The 12,643-nt window shown below is 44.3% G+C and overlaps 5 protein-coding genes across 5 annotated transcripts; 3 read left to right on the top strand and 2 right to left on the bottom strand.

Annotated features, from left to right (window-relative positions):
• Nucleotides 1-218: 218 nt before the first annotated feature.
• On the top strand, nucleotides 219-1,193 carry LAJ45_06766 (uncharacterized protein; the record flags this gene model as incomplete). Its single annotated transcript, XM_046116328.1, has 4 exons — nucleotides 219-249; nucleotides 315-769; nucleotides 893-1,115; nucleotides 1,168-1,193. The coding sequence occupies 4 exons, from the start codon at nucleotides 219-221 to the stop codon at nucleotides 1,191-1,193; spliced, it is 735 nt and encodes a 244-aa protein (XP_045970531.1).
• A 606-nt stretch (nucleotides 1,194-1,799) lies between these two features.
• Nucleotides 1,800-2,813, bottom strand: LAJ45_06765 (uncharacterized protein; the record flags this gene model as incomplete). The annotated part of the gene is made up of 4 exons (XM_046116327.1): nucleotides 1,800-1,829; nucleotides 1,888-2,083; nucleotides 2,143-2,395; nucleotides 2,459-2,813. The coding sequence occupies 4 exons, from the start codon at nucleotides 2,811-2,813 to the stop codon at nucleotides 1,800-1,802; spliced, it is 834 nt and encodes a 277-aa protein (XP_045970530.1).
• Nucleotides 2,814-6,468: 3,655 nt separating this feature from the next.
• LAJ45_06764 (uncharacterized protein) lies at nucleotides 6,469-7,599 on the top strand (the record flags this gene model as incomplete). Its single annotated transcript, XM_046116326.1, has 4 exons — nucleotides 6,469-6,893; nucleotides 6,953-7,026; nucleotides 7,120-7,178; nucleotides 7,237-7,599. 4 exons carry the CDS (start codon nucleotides 6,469-6,471, stop codon nucleotides 7,597-7,599), a joined length of 921 nt encoding a protein of 306 aa, XP_045970529.1.
• Nucleotides 7,600-10,012: 2,413 nt separating this feature from the next.
• LAJ45_06763 (uncharacterized protein) lies at nucleotides 10,013-11,128 on the bottom strand (the record flags this gene model as incomplete). Its single annotated transcript, XM_046116325.1, has 6 exons — nucleotides 10,013-10,074; nucleotides 10,129-10,270; nucleotides 10,331-10,538; nucleotides 10,593-10,694; nucleotides 10,762-10,873; nucleotides 10,939-11,128. 6 exons carry the CDS (start codon nucleotides 11,126-11,128, stop codon nucleotides 10,013-10,015), a joined length of 816 nt encoding a protein of 271 aa, XP_045970528.1.
• Nucleotides 11,129-11,693: 565 nt separating this feature from the next.
• LAJ45_06762 (uncharacterized protein) lies at nucleotides 11,694-12,464 on the top strand (the record flags this gene model as incomplete). Its single annotated transcript, XM_046116324.1, has 6 exons — nucleotides 11,694-11,709; nucleotides 11,768-11,811; nucleotides 11,880-11,935; nucleotides 11,985-12,007; nucleotides 12,105-12,229; nucleotides 12,300-12,464. The coding sequence occupies 6 exons, from the start codon at nucleotides 11,694-11,696 to the stop codon at nucleotides 12,462-12,464; spliced, it is 429 nt and encodes a 142-aa protein (XP_045970527.1).
• Between the last annotated feature and the right edge of the window lie 179 nt (nucleotides 12,465-12,643).

The following is a 12,643-nucleotide window of genomic DNA, read 5'->3' as shown; positions in this document are numbered from 1 at the left end:
ATCCCAATAACCTCGGAAACAAGTGGACTTCTTCACCCCTGCACACCCACCCTAACCCTGAACCCTCCACCCCAAGCCTGATTTGATAATTCTCGGGCGGCGACAATTCCCGACGTCGTTTCATCACCCGGAAAACAAAATCAACCATCGCCGTAGCAAAAAACCTCCTCATCTCCCCTCAACAAGCAATTGTCTCACCCCCCCGTTACTGATCCACAATGTCTATGCGGTTGGCCAAATCTCTCTCGGGTAAGCCTCCCGCACCCCCGCCGATGGAAGCAGAATGTGGATATTAACCCCCAAACCCCGCACAGGTGCTGCACGCCTCCGACCCACCACCTCCCTCCTCCCCCGTTTGACCGTGGCCGCCCCATCCGTCCGCTTCCAGTCCACCACTCCCCCGGCTTCTGTGGACCCAAAGACAAAGGCCCAATCGATCCTCGACTCGCTCCCCGGCAACTCCCTCATCAGCAAGACCGCCATTCTCTCCTCGGCCGCCGGTGTCAGCATCTGGGCCATCTCTAACGAACTCTACGTCGTCAATGAGGAGACCATCGTCGCCTTCTGTCTGTTGAGTGTCTTCACCGCGATCGCCAAGTACGGAGGACCTCTCTACAAGGAATGGGCCGACACACAGGTCGCCAAGATTAGGGACATCTTGAACAGCGCCAGAGCGGACCACACCCAGGCTGTGAAGGACAGAATTGATAGCGTTGGGCAGATGGGAACTGTTGTGGAGGTTACAAGGGACTTGTTCGCGGTTTCCAAGGTGCGTACTGAGTGGGGATACATGGGGCAGGGATTCAATGGATGAATTGAGATGGATATGGAAGGATTTTGGGGGGGGGGGGGACATATATTGAATGGATGGATTTGCTGATGGGAGGGATAGGAAACTGCTCAACTCGAGGCCAAGGCCTTTGAGCTCGAACAGAAAACCACCTTCGTGTCCGAGGCTAAGTCAGTCCTCGACTCCTGGGTCCGCTACGAGGCTCAGGTTAAGCAGCGCGAGCAGAAGGAGCTCGCTGAGACCTTGATTGCCAAGGTCAAGAAGGAGCTCGAGAACCCTAAGGCCCTCCAGCAGATTCTGCAGCAGAGCATTGCTGATGTTGAGAGTACGTTATTCTCATCGTGTGCCCGAGTTAATGGCAACTAATTGTGTGATAGGAATTATCGCTGCCGGAAAGGCCTAAAGGGTTTATGTGGTGATAGCTTTTTTTCGGACACCCACCTCACTCCGATGGGAATATAGAATTTTTTGAGTGTAAAGAATAAGCAAGCAGGCATGTGTATTGAAATGTGAAGTTGCAAAGGGAAAAAATCAAAAAATGGGGGGCTCTTTTTATCTAACTATGCTGTAGAACTTGCCGTTGTGATGTCTTTTAATTTTTTTTCTCTATTTTTCTTCGCTAGGATACGCACATGGATGGCTGTGAAACGAAACGAAACAGACGAGTGCAAAATGGTGAAGGAAACCAAAAATAGTAAGAAAAAGAAAAAAAAGAGGTCCAAATATAAAGCGCACTCGATTGCTCTAAAGAAGGAAAGAAACATGACATTAACTGGGTTGTTACATCCGGCTATCCTGCCCTATTCATCCACCCATATACAGGGAAAAAAAAAGAAAAAAGGTTCGTGGAATCGCAGTCCCCTCTGTTTAATAACAATAATAGCCGGTCCTTTTTGTTTTTTAAGCCCTTGATTCTTGAGCCATGCGTTTAATAGCATTCAGGTAAAAAAAGACAGCACTACCGCCCATCGCTCCCAAGCGCCAAAACCAAATCTACACGTCGTCATAGCTATGAACCGAACGCCATTTCCTTCTTGATCTGTTCACAATAGTTAGCATCCACCAAGCTATAGGTACGGGGAAGTGAGTGGATTTACGTTAGCAATGGCCTGACCCGGGTTCAGACCCTTGGGACAAGTCTTAGCGCAGTTCATGATGGTGTGACATCTGTACAAACTCATCTCGTTCTCCAAAGCCATCTTCCTCTCGGCCTTGAACTCGTCTCTTGAATCGGCGATCCAACGGTAGGATTGAAGGAGAACAGCGGGTCCGAGGTAGTCAGATGAGTTCCACCTAACAGTTGCGTTAGTATCTAACTGGAGAAAAAAAAGGGGGGGGGGGGAGAAACTTACCAGTATGATGGGCAAGAGGTAGCGCAGCAGGCGCACAAAATGCACTCGTACAATCCATCGAGCTTCTTACGGTCAGCAATGGATTGGCGGTTCTCCTTTCCGTCCTCGGTAGCAGTCTTGCGCTGCAAGTACGGCTTGATGGACTTGTATTGCTTGTAGAACTGTGTCAAGTCGGGCACTAGATCCTTGACGATGTATGTGTGGGGGAGCGGGTAGATCTTGACGGGAGCGCTGGACGAAGTATCAATGCGGCCTAAACTCATTAGCTATCACTCGTTCCTGGCCGGGGTGGCCCGGGGGTGGTGGTTAAACTTACATAGACAGGCCAGGGTGTTGCTACCCTGGATGTTCATGGCACAACTCCCGCAAATACCCTCTCTGCAGCTTCGTCTGAAGGTCAATGTAGGATCAACCTCATTCTTCAACCTAATGAGCGCATCCAGCACCATGGGTCCGGTCTGATTGAGGTCGAGCTCGTATGTCTGCATGAACGGCTTCTTCTCAGGCGTATCGGGGTTCCATCGGTAAATCTCAAACTTCTTGATATTGGCTTTCTTCTCGGCGGGGGCGCTCTGTGATGTTGCTACGGAGGCAAGAGTGCGGACGGCGGTGGGGCGGAAGACCGAAGAGGAGGCGCGCAGGGCTGTGCGCGAGAGAATTGAGGCGGACATGATAGAGTGAGTGGAGTTGATGGAGTAGTAAGGTGTATCTAGATATGAGTTGCCAGAGGCGAATTGAATTCCGCAGGGATAGGTGAGGTTCCTTATAAATTCCCAGGCAAGATGGGATGGGAAAGGAGGAAGAAGAGGTGAAGTGCGGCGAGCGGCGTTTCCAAGAGGTTTGGAGGGGCTCGTGATTGTATCGATGCCCACGGAAAATCAAATCCCTTTCAACCTCGGGAATCGGGTTGCGCTGCTTAGCTAATGAAGGAGACTCCCGGGGGAGGGTGCTTGGCGGGGTAGGTTGCTAACGGCATTGTTGTGATTGGTGCGTGTGCTACCGGGGGTGTGTGTCGTCACTGGGGTGCAGGCGCTAGGTCCAAGGGCTTCTGCTTCATGGGATCATCACTCGGCCCAGACACCATCCAAAACTAAATTTGGGCGGAGCCCAGGAACCGAGTTTCTAGAAGCGACCCAGGCTTATGAAAAACCTTAACTAGGAAGCCAGTTTACAGATCTATTTTGTTTCTCGAAACCACGAATTTGCGAAAAGACTCCAGCTCAATTTTCCGGTAACCTGATTGGTGTAGATTCTCCCATCGGCCACTCAGATAATCAGGGGTTTAAACTGGAATCATCTACTCTAGCTCTGGCCCACGGCATTAATGACCTCAGCTGGTCAGGGAACATAGACTACATGTATACATACATGCACGGAGGCACCTAACAGATCATGATAGCCCCCTAAAAGTGTTTGGCCTTTTGTCGTATGCATTACATGCGTTTTTGGAGCTCGAATGTCCTAAATGATGAGCTGGAGTAGAGCGTATTTGACAACTGTCGATTTCGACAATTGACTGTTCGGCTTTGACAGTTGCGGGTCGCAAAATTGACATTATGCTTCACGAACTCTCAAATTATTTACTAGATCTCGACCATTATCAGTGGTGACGAGATCGAGACATAAGGCCTTTTGCGCATTGATAGAGTCCAGCTCCAAGTTCCGGTACCATGTGCCGATACCCTCATCAATCAAAATTGACGGTTCGGCAAACCGCTATTGCAGCCGGCGAACTGTCAATTGTCGGAATCGACAGTTGTCAAATACGCTCTAGTACTCCCAGGTTGTGGCCCAGTCAACTCCGGCACGTGCACAGCGGTTAAAGCTGATGGAGCTGTTCAACTCAGGAATAGCTTCTTCTTGTTGTCAATGAATGCTATTATCAGAAGATCTAGATCATAGGGGATTTAATTAATCATATGTAGTTTTTACCGCACATCTGTTAACTTGTGCGTTACCTTCTCTTAGAAGTTGGGGCTGGGTGAATATGGGACACCGAGTTTAATATCCGCTAATTTTTTTAAATTTTTTTTTAATTGATTCAGGTATGCAGCCACAATTTTAGGAGTTCTAGTCTACATGCGCTGTACCTTGGGGAAAGCCGTATAACATAGCTAGCCGATAGAATGGGAGGAATTCAGGCATCAGATCAACTCAGCTTACTACATATATGTACTTGGCCTTTTGGCAAACTCCCGGATCCCTCGATCCATCCAGTGGAGACCTCATGAATATCGTTTGGCCATTATCAACTCAGTATCGAAAAACTATGAAGGCTGTCTCAACGATAGGTACGGGACGAGAAGAGGGTGATATGGAGCTGATGGGCCTTATCCTATTTTTTCCTGTGACTTATAGGTAATGTTAATTTCTCTAAGATATTAAAAGGGTCTTGAGGCCCTGGGGCTTAATTGAAGGAATAAGAATTATATTGATAAAAAATATACTCTAGGCCCAGTATTTATATGCTCGTTTCCCGCACTTCTCTTGGTGTATGGTAGGTGTGCTGGGCCCGCTCCCAGTGTATATAACGATCAAATCCGCTAATCTTTTTCATAGAGTACTATATATACTAGTGGCCGGTTCCTTTGATGAACCAATCATTGACCACCGTCTTGAATATATAACCGATGGGTTGTCCTCTTTTTACGATATGTCGATGAGCACTATAGCTAATTACTAGCCTGAGGAATAATGGGTTTATTAAGTCCGCGAGAAGGCTTTTAAATGATACCACATATATAGGTAACTTAGCGTTTCAAAAAATTTTCTATTGATGGTCAGACTTTCAATGCCGCGCGAGACGTTTAGGGGCGTAGGAAACCGCCTGCAGTCAATGTTGTTGTAGATGATACGCGATAGTTATAAAAATCAGAATAACAGAATTGTTGCCAGTAGAAGTGAAATTCCATCATGCACTCATGGAACGATTATATCCGAAACCTGGCACCTTTGGAGAGAGGTTCTCAGTGAAGAATCGCAGTTTTTCTCTATTCCGATTTCATAATTGATTGTAAGAGTAGGAAACGTACTCATATATATGTGTTTATGTCGATGTACATGTGTTCACATAATCAAGTACCCAAAGTATGAAAGCAGACGGGTTGGGACGAGCCTAGTGTTCACACGTTAAAAAATTTATAAGGGAAAGAAATGGTGGACTAGTGGTACCTGCATGTGCCTCTTATTGATTGATGCAAGGGTTTAGCGCTAGCAACCGCATACCATACCAGATGTTCCCAAACAAAGTACCGGCATGTACAATTACATAGTTGAAAATTAATTTTGTACTGATATCCAATTCTATTGGTATTTTACTGTCTTAACTATCTTGCATAAATCATGTTATTATAAGAGCTTTAATTTGTGGGGATAGTTTTTCTGAGTAATACAAGTCTCAATTAATACATGTACTAAATTAATATTGATATACATTTACGTAGACCAACCAGTGCACCATATGCGTGTTCCAGAATATGCAATTATTCTGTTTCACTCGATCCAAGAGCCACAAGAGCGTCTGATTTGAGTCTTCAGGCTCACTCGCTAATGGAGTTGGTCGGGGGTACTGTGGGTTGAGAACGTCTCTACAGAATGTTTTGTGGAGAGTTTCAGATCGAATAGATAAATAGGTTACGTGTACTAGTACTGTCTTCTAAGCAAGATAAATAGTTAACAAACATCCCTGTAGCCTCGTTATAACTTGGCTACTTATACAGTGCTAAATTATCTTTATTCAATGTTTCATTCAATGGGCCCTAACCCAGTTCGCTTGGATTTCACCAAGGGGCCTCTTCTCTTTGTTCACAACAACCATGGACACGGACCGCACCTTGAAATACTTTCAAGTTCTCAACATATATATAACACCTACGTAGCTACATACTAGAAGCTCAAGCTCAGGAGATAACAGCATTCAAGAGGACCGACTCTCAGATTACGTGCGCCTTTTACTCAGCTCATATGTAGTCGGTCGACAGCCACGATTAAACTGGTACTGCTCTCGATTTCGCTCACAGAGACTCAAATCTGACTGACTTCCTTCTAGAAATCGTTCAATTTCTAATCACCTAACATTTTCTGCCATTTATAACATATATATATAAATCAAACCTATTTCGACGTATATCAACCACGCCCGTAATTTCTTCGATCTTTACTATTCCGGTCACCTCTTTGAAACATCTTATTCTGTTAGCCGCCCATCTCTGAGCTTTTTCTACTCTTACCACCCTATCAGTTCATCGATAAAGAGGTTCCATGTTTCCAGGCCTCCAAAAGCCTGGGTTGCGTCCGAAGAATAGCTCTACTCTTCGGCCAGAACAGATGCTCGAAGAAGCTATGGGTCATATCAATCAGAGCTTTGCCAATTCAAATGAAAAGACCGCTTTAGATAGATTGGCAGGACTTAAACCTCGCCGTGACCCTCCTTCTTTCGATTTCACTGGATCAGACGGCCATATCCTGAGAGTTAAGGTTTTATCTCTGGACCAACGAGGGCCAGGGAAAGAAAGTGATGACCATGGGCCCCAAACATTTACTGTTTTAGAAAAAACCAACCATATAAACGGTTATCCTTGTGTTAAGACCAATGAGGGTGATCTGGTCTTCGTTTATGACTCTACTGTCACTTCTGCAGAAACAATTTACCAAGGCCATGGAAATTTTGTGGATCCACAGCTGTCAGCGCAAGGCGTGAGTCGAGTTACCAAGAAGAATTTATTAGAGCATGTTCCTCGTCCTATGAATGCGTAAGTTTATTGGTATAATCCTTCGAATGATTTGAGATGCTTAATATGGATGCGGATAGTTTTATAATCTATCGCAACACAGAGATGAAGGCTGTTCGCCAGAAATACCCGGGGATTGGGAACAACGATGTTTGTAGGTTTTTTGTTGCTCATTTATCCTTCAGAATCTGATAATATGTGTTCGTTTTGGGCCTTTTGATTATTTTATTGACAATTTACGTTGTAGCGCGGATTGTCGGGCAACGGTGGCGAGAGCTTGACCCTAAGATTAGAGAGCATTACAAGGTGAATTAAAACAATCACTTCTTCAAGTAAATATGCTCATATTGCTAATCTAGAAAAGGATTTGGCCGCAAAATCTGCACGAGAGCACCACGTAAAGCACCCTGGGTATAAGTATACACCTCGGAAACCTGAAGATGTTGTTCGCCGCCGCAAGAGGTCAGCTATGGTTGGTGATAATACTGAGCATATCCGTAACCCAGCTATTCATCGCAGCAGTAGTCTGGCGATTCCATCTCCTCCTCCACATCCACCTCCACCACCACACCCAACAATTCAACACCAAAGCCAAGGGTACCTCAATCTTGATGATCTGACCAACATCTGGGTACAAGAGCCAACTGCCCAGAATTTTGATGCCTTAATGGAGGGATTTGATCATGCTTTGGGAGTTGCCACCGACAACAACCTTGCGGATTTTTAAATTGGAATACTACCCGTGAGGGTTGTTCATTCCATCCGATCTCCCTGGACTGATTAGTGTTTCTATAGACTTTCACTGTTTATCTATTCAATTCTCTTTCTATTCAATTTTCTTTCTATTCAATTCTCTTTCTCTCGATTCTCTTTCCATCAATTCTCTTTCCATCGACCCTCCTTCTTTGTTTGATTGACGGGGTTTGAACCCGTAATATTTGTTGTCTGGGATTTTACGCTTATCTGAGATTCTGCTCATCTTCTTTTGTCAGTGCGATGACATTTTAATTTTAATTTGTTTTTGTCTTTCTGGACCTTTACTCTTTGTCTATACGGTGCTATCTTTACTGATTTGTTTGTTTGGTGTTTGTTTGGACCTCCCCTTGAACCTTTCTTTGAACATTTAGCTTTCTTTGATAGAATTACATAATTCTAGAGCTACGTGAAATCAAGTACCTAAATAGAAACTCATGATGCACATATATATATCTACCTATTCGCTCTAAGTATATGCTAATCTTTGGATGAGTTTTGCGGCTGCGATATATCGAAATTTAAAATGGACATCAAAACACAAAATAGGATTGAGATGAGAACTGTGTAATATCTTTCTTCTTCTCTACTTCCCGGATCCACTAGTACTCGGGACTCGATATTTATTTCATAGTTCACCATATGATTATTCAGAAACCACCAACCTATAAATCACTTTCTCAGACGCCATATACTTACGCGGCGCGCGTGGTAGCAAGCTCAAGGGCAATTAGTTGTAGTCGACTAGTACTCGTTTTGAAAAGTTCGAAATACCAGTAACATATTTGAGTTACTATAGAAAACCTTTGTTACAGCAATTTCTTTCTGAAGTATTTACTAGTATTGTTTTGAAAGGGAAAAAAAGAAGAAAAAGCACTTTTGTAATGACAAAGTGGTAAGTAGATCGACTTATATAATTATGCAATTGCGTAATCAGTGAGACCTTACGGTGATCACGTGAGCTCTAACTAGAGATCTTGACTTTCCGATATGACTCTGGCCAACGGCCAGTGGTAACTATAAAGAAAAATAGAGATTGAGAAGCAAGTCAGGTGATCGACTATATATGTGCTAACCGTTGCTAGGCGGCCGGTGAAGCTATCCATTAAGTGTGCGAGTTGAGCGGAACTTTGTGCTGAGTTTTCTTTACCATCGAGATTTTGATGGTGTAGATGTTTAATACCATGCCGGTCCTTATAATTATACTCATGTTGACTGTGCATGTACTAGTAGGTAATCAGAGATATAGATTAGCCATAACTACATATGTACATGATCCATCAAATCAAAATACGTTTGCCAAGCCTCTCAAATAACATAAGTATATGTAGGCTTACGCTTGTTCGTTGAATACATGTACGGTTTTCGAGGACCAGTACTATTAAAATCCTTCATCAAATATCACTCGTATGGTAAGTAATAATCCTGATCTTCGAGCACATATGGCTCGAGAAGCTATGGTGGGTAGGTGTGTAAACTTCGGCGTTTGCAGCCAATCAATCTATAGGAATTGGGAGATCTACCCCCATAATGGTACTAGCGCCTAGCCTGACGGTGGAATTTTCTCTAATTCCCATACAAAAAAAGTTCCTCTGAAGTTGACACACCCACCCCCTATGCCTTCTCGCGCCATACATGTATTCTAGTTCGCCAAAGCAACGTTACAGTACTAAGCCTAGATGAGTTACCGCAAAGGATGATGAAAGGTACTATATAAATCCTCCTTATATCAAAGGAGCTATGGTACTAGCAAAGATGCAAAGTCTCCGGTTACGTATAGGAGGGCTACGATTAAGCGTTACGGGACCCGGAGACTTTGCGCAGCGTCTTTGCTAGTATGTATAGTTCTTGGACGTAGATCATCGTTGCGAAGCAAAACCACACCAAAAAACGCCAAAACCAGCCATTTTCAAATAGCCCCAGAGCCTACCAATTTAAGATATAACTTATACCAATCAGTAAAAGATAACTTGATACATAGGGGAATCATCTGGCAGTACTAAATTCCAGGGTCATGTACCTACATACATACATGTAGCTTTCTCAAAAACTGGGATAGAAAATCACTCCTTGTGTCAAACCATTTGATCGCAAAGTAAATAATATAAATTTACATAGATCAAAATATGTTCTAGGAGCGAGGTATTTATTACATCAAATAGCCTACTTGTGGCAGGCAGGACCGAGGGCTAGTCCTAAACATGAAAAGTAAAGTTTATGTACTGCATTGATACATCATTGTAAATATATCCATGTAGGGCTATAATATACATGTCAATGATAGTGCCCTCTATCAATGATAGTGCCCTCTATCAATGATAGTGCCCTCTATCAATGATAGTGCCCTCTATCAATGATAGTGCCCTCTATCAGACATCCATTCTGATTTATTGATAAGCGTGTTTGGTTCTAGCTTCTTTCTTCCTATTTTCCTCAATGAAACGTTGCACTTGCCGGAAAATCAGTATGCTTGAACACAAAAGAGGGTAAAAAAGGTACGTACTTGTAGTCTCCTCGGTTGTCCCCCAGACGTACCAAGGACTCTCCTTCCCCATGTGATAGTTTTTCTCAATTACTAAGTATTCGACAACTTCCTTTGGCTCGCCCTTAAGGAGTTTTCCTTGAGCGTCGAATTTGGAAAGGCTCTGTATGCAGACTTAGTACTTTATCTTATGCTGTTGCGGAGTATGTGCGTGGGGAAGAACCTGCAGTGAGTGGATCCTGACAATAGCTTGCCGTCTGTCCTGATCATAACCCATATAGTGATGTGCTTTGTTAGAGACGACTTTTGGTCTACTTAACAATTTGTGTAGCTTCCATTTCATTTGAGTGTGTCTCCGCGCTGCGATTCGCTTCTGAAACGAGTTTAGTAGACCATCACCGCACAGCAGCCGAAGACTGTCTAAATCTCCACTTGTTTTTCAAATTAGTCTAGGTAGGCATTGGGAACGAATTCAGGCCTCTCACTCGGCGAAAGCGGTGTACATGTCCTTGTGAAGCGACGGCGCTACTTTTTTAGGCTCCCAAATCCGAAGTTTCTGTTTTGTAGTCCATTTGAAGACCGCCATACTGTGAAATAAAAATTATGATTTTTTCTGGAGGTATGTAAAAGGAATCTCTGCTATAGTTGACTTACTCTCTTATATCATAGAGGCGCTGCTTTATTCGGAACTTGATCAAGGAGAGGCGCTCCCCCGGCTTGCTGAATAACGAAGGCAAGTTCGCCCCAGTGGGCATAATAAATGTATCTATGAGAAATTGATATTTCTATTCAATAAGGGAACGACTAAAGGGAAAATAGGGCCTACGCTACCAGTAAGTAGCCCAATGTCTGTTGTCGCATCTCCAATAAGCTCCCTTTGAGCCACCGACGCACTCCGCTGTACCCTCGACGACGACGGCATCGTCATTGCCTGGCCAGCATGTTTGTACCGCAGAAATTGCAAAACGGGGGAGGCTTTGGGGAAGATAGTACTTCGCGCTCGCAGGAGACAATGTGCCATTGTGGTGGTTTGTGGTGACGACGATGTGGGGTTCACAAGGTTTGTTTCAAAGTTGTAAGAAAATGCTCGTAGTACGGAAATGGAACAGTCGTATACAACAGGTAAGATATACATAAAACCGGCTCTATTCAAACACTCTCATATGAGTGCATTTATCTATACTTCTCATATATTGGTGCCAGTTTTCGTATCACAAAATTTACATATATTGAAACACCTCGGCTTGCCCCGCCTGAGCCTCATCCCTCCACTTGTCCCTTGTACCTTGCTTCATGCCTAGCTCCTTTCTTGTCTCGGTAGCGTCAATTGTCTTCACTAACGTTCCAACCTTCACAGCCTACCATAGCTTTCGTATCATACAGAATTTCGGCATCATCTTTTCCCCTAAAAGCACCCTATATAGTGCATCGCGGCAGCATATTGCCGCGTAGACAGCTCAGCTGGCTCCGGCGTCTGCGCGAGAGGACCCTCGCGATCCCACAAAACCTTCCAGGGCCAACCTCCAGCACCCCCGAGTGGCTTCGATCTTGGGAGTCGATAGATGCTACCATATTCCCTTGATATTATGCCGAGGGCTTTCGGTATGCCCGAGTATACTAGGACTTTCTAGGTGTGCTTTGGCAATTTTGGGCAACGCAGGCTTGAGGTGTTCCGGAGTTGAGCTTTGGTTGGCATGCCTTTGGGTGCGTACAGCTAGAGGTCTAAAGCTTTACGTTCATGTAGAATAATGATTCTAACCATTCATCAATAGTGTGGTACTTCTGCATATCTTTCATATATCTTAATTAATAACCTTATGGCGAGATGGTAGGCACCGATCCGAATTCTGTTCGCGAGCTTTTGCTGATATTGCTAGGCTCATTTACTACACGCCCAAAGGTCTTCCCCTTTCTTTCTTCACCCATGGCGTTAAAGCGGTTTACAACAGCTTGGGATGCCATATGAATCAGGCTGACGACTGATAATGGATAACTAGCCACCATAGTTCGACTCTTCTCAATCGGCGCAATAAACGCTTATTTGACTTCTTGGACACTCCAGCTTGTGGGTGGAAATAACAAGCCACAAACGTTTCTTCCAGCGTGGATATTCATAGCCTTTGTGAGTATGGTTTTGTCAATATCACTACCGACCACTCTTACCCGCTTAACGTATTTACTCTCCATTCCAGGTGCTCACCATCAGCTATCATATGACATTACGCAAGATCAACGTTTCGAGGGGAGAGTTCTCGCCAGCGATATCAGTGCTTTGCTTCGTGAGCTTCTGCAGCATGTGTACTTTGTTATATGAAATCCACCTTTGCCCTCCTGTTTGTAAGAGGCAGCTGGTTTAATCATGAACAAGAACTAGGTTTCTTCTTTTCTTCTTTTTCATAAGTCTCCTTTGTGAATACACGGCCTGTACTGCAACTGTCCTGGGTGCTTGATTATTGCGTATTTCGATATGATGTCTCCTATGTAGAGGTCAATCTGTGGTTTATTTGCGGTTAGAAGTTGTTTGCTCATGCCCTTT

Source organism: Morchella importuna, assembly GCF_003444635.1.
Source record: "Morchella importuna strain M04M26 chromosome Unknown Morimp01GS020, whole genome shotgun sequence".
Taxonomy (NCBI): domain Eukaryota; kingdom Fungi; phylum Ascomycota; class Pezizomycetes; order Pezizales; family Morchellaceae; genus Morchella; species Morchella importuna.
Note: the sequence above shows the minus strand (reverse complement) of the source record. Positions and strands in the feature narration are given on the sequence as shown.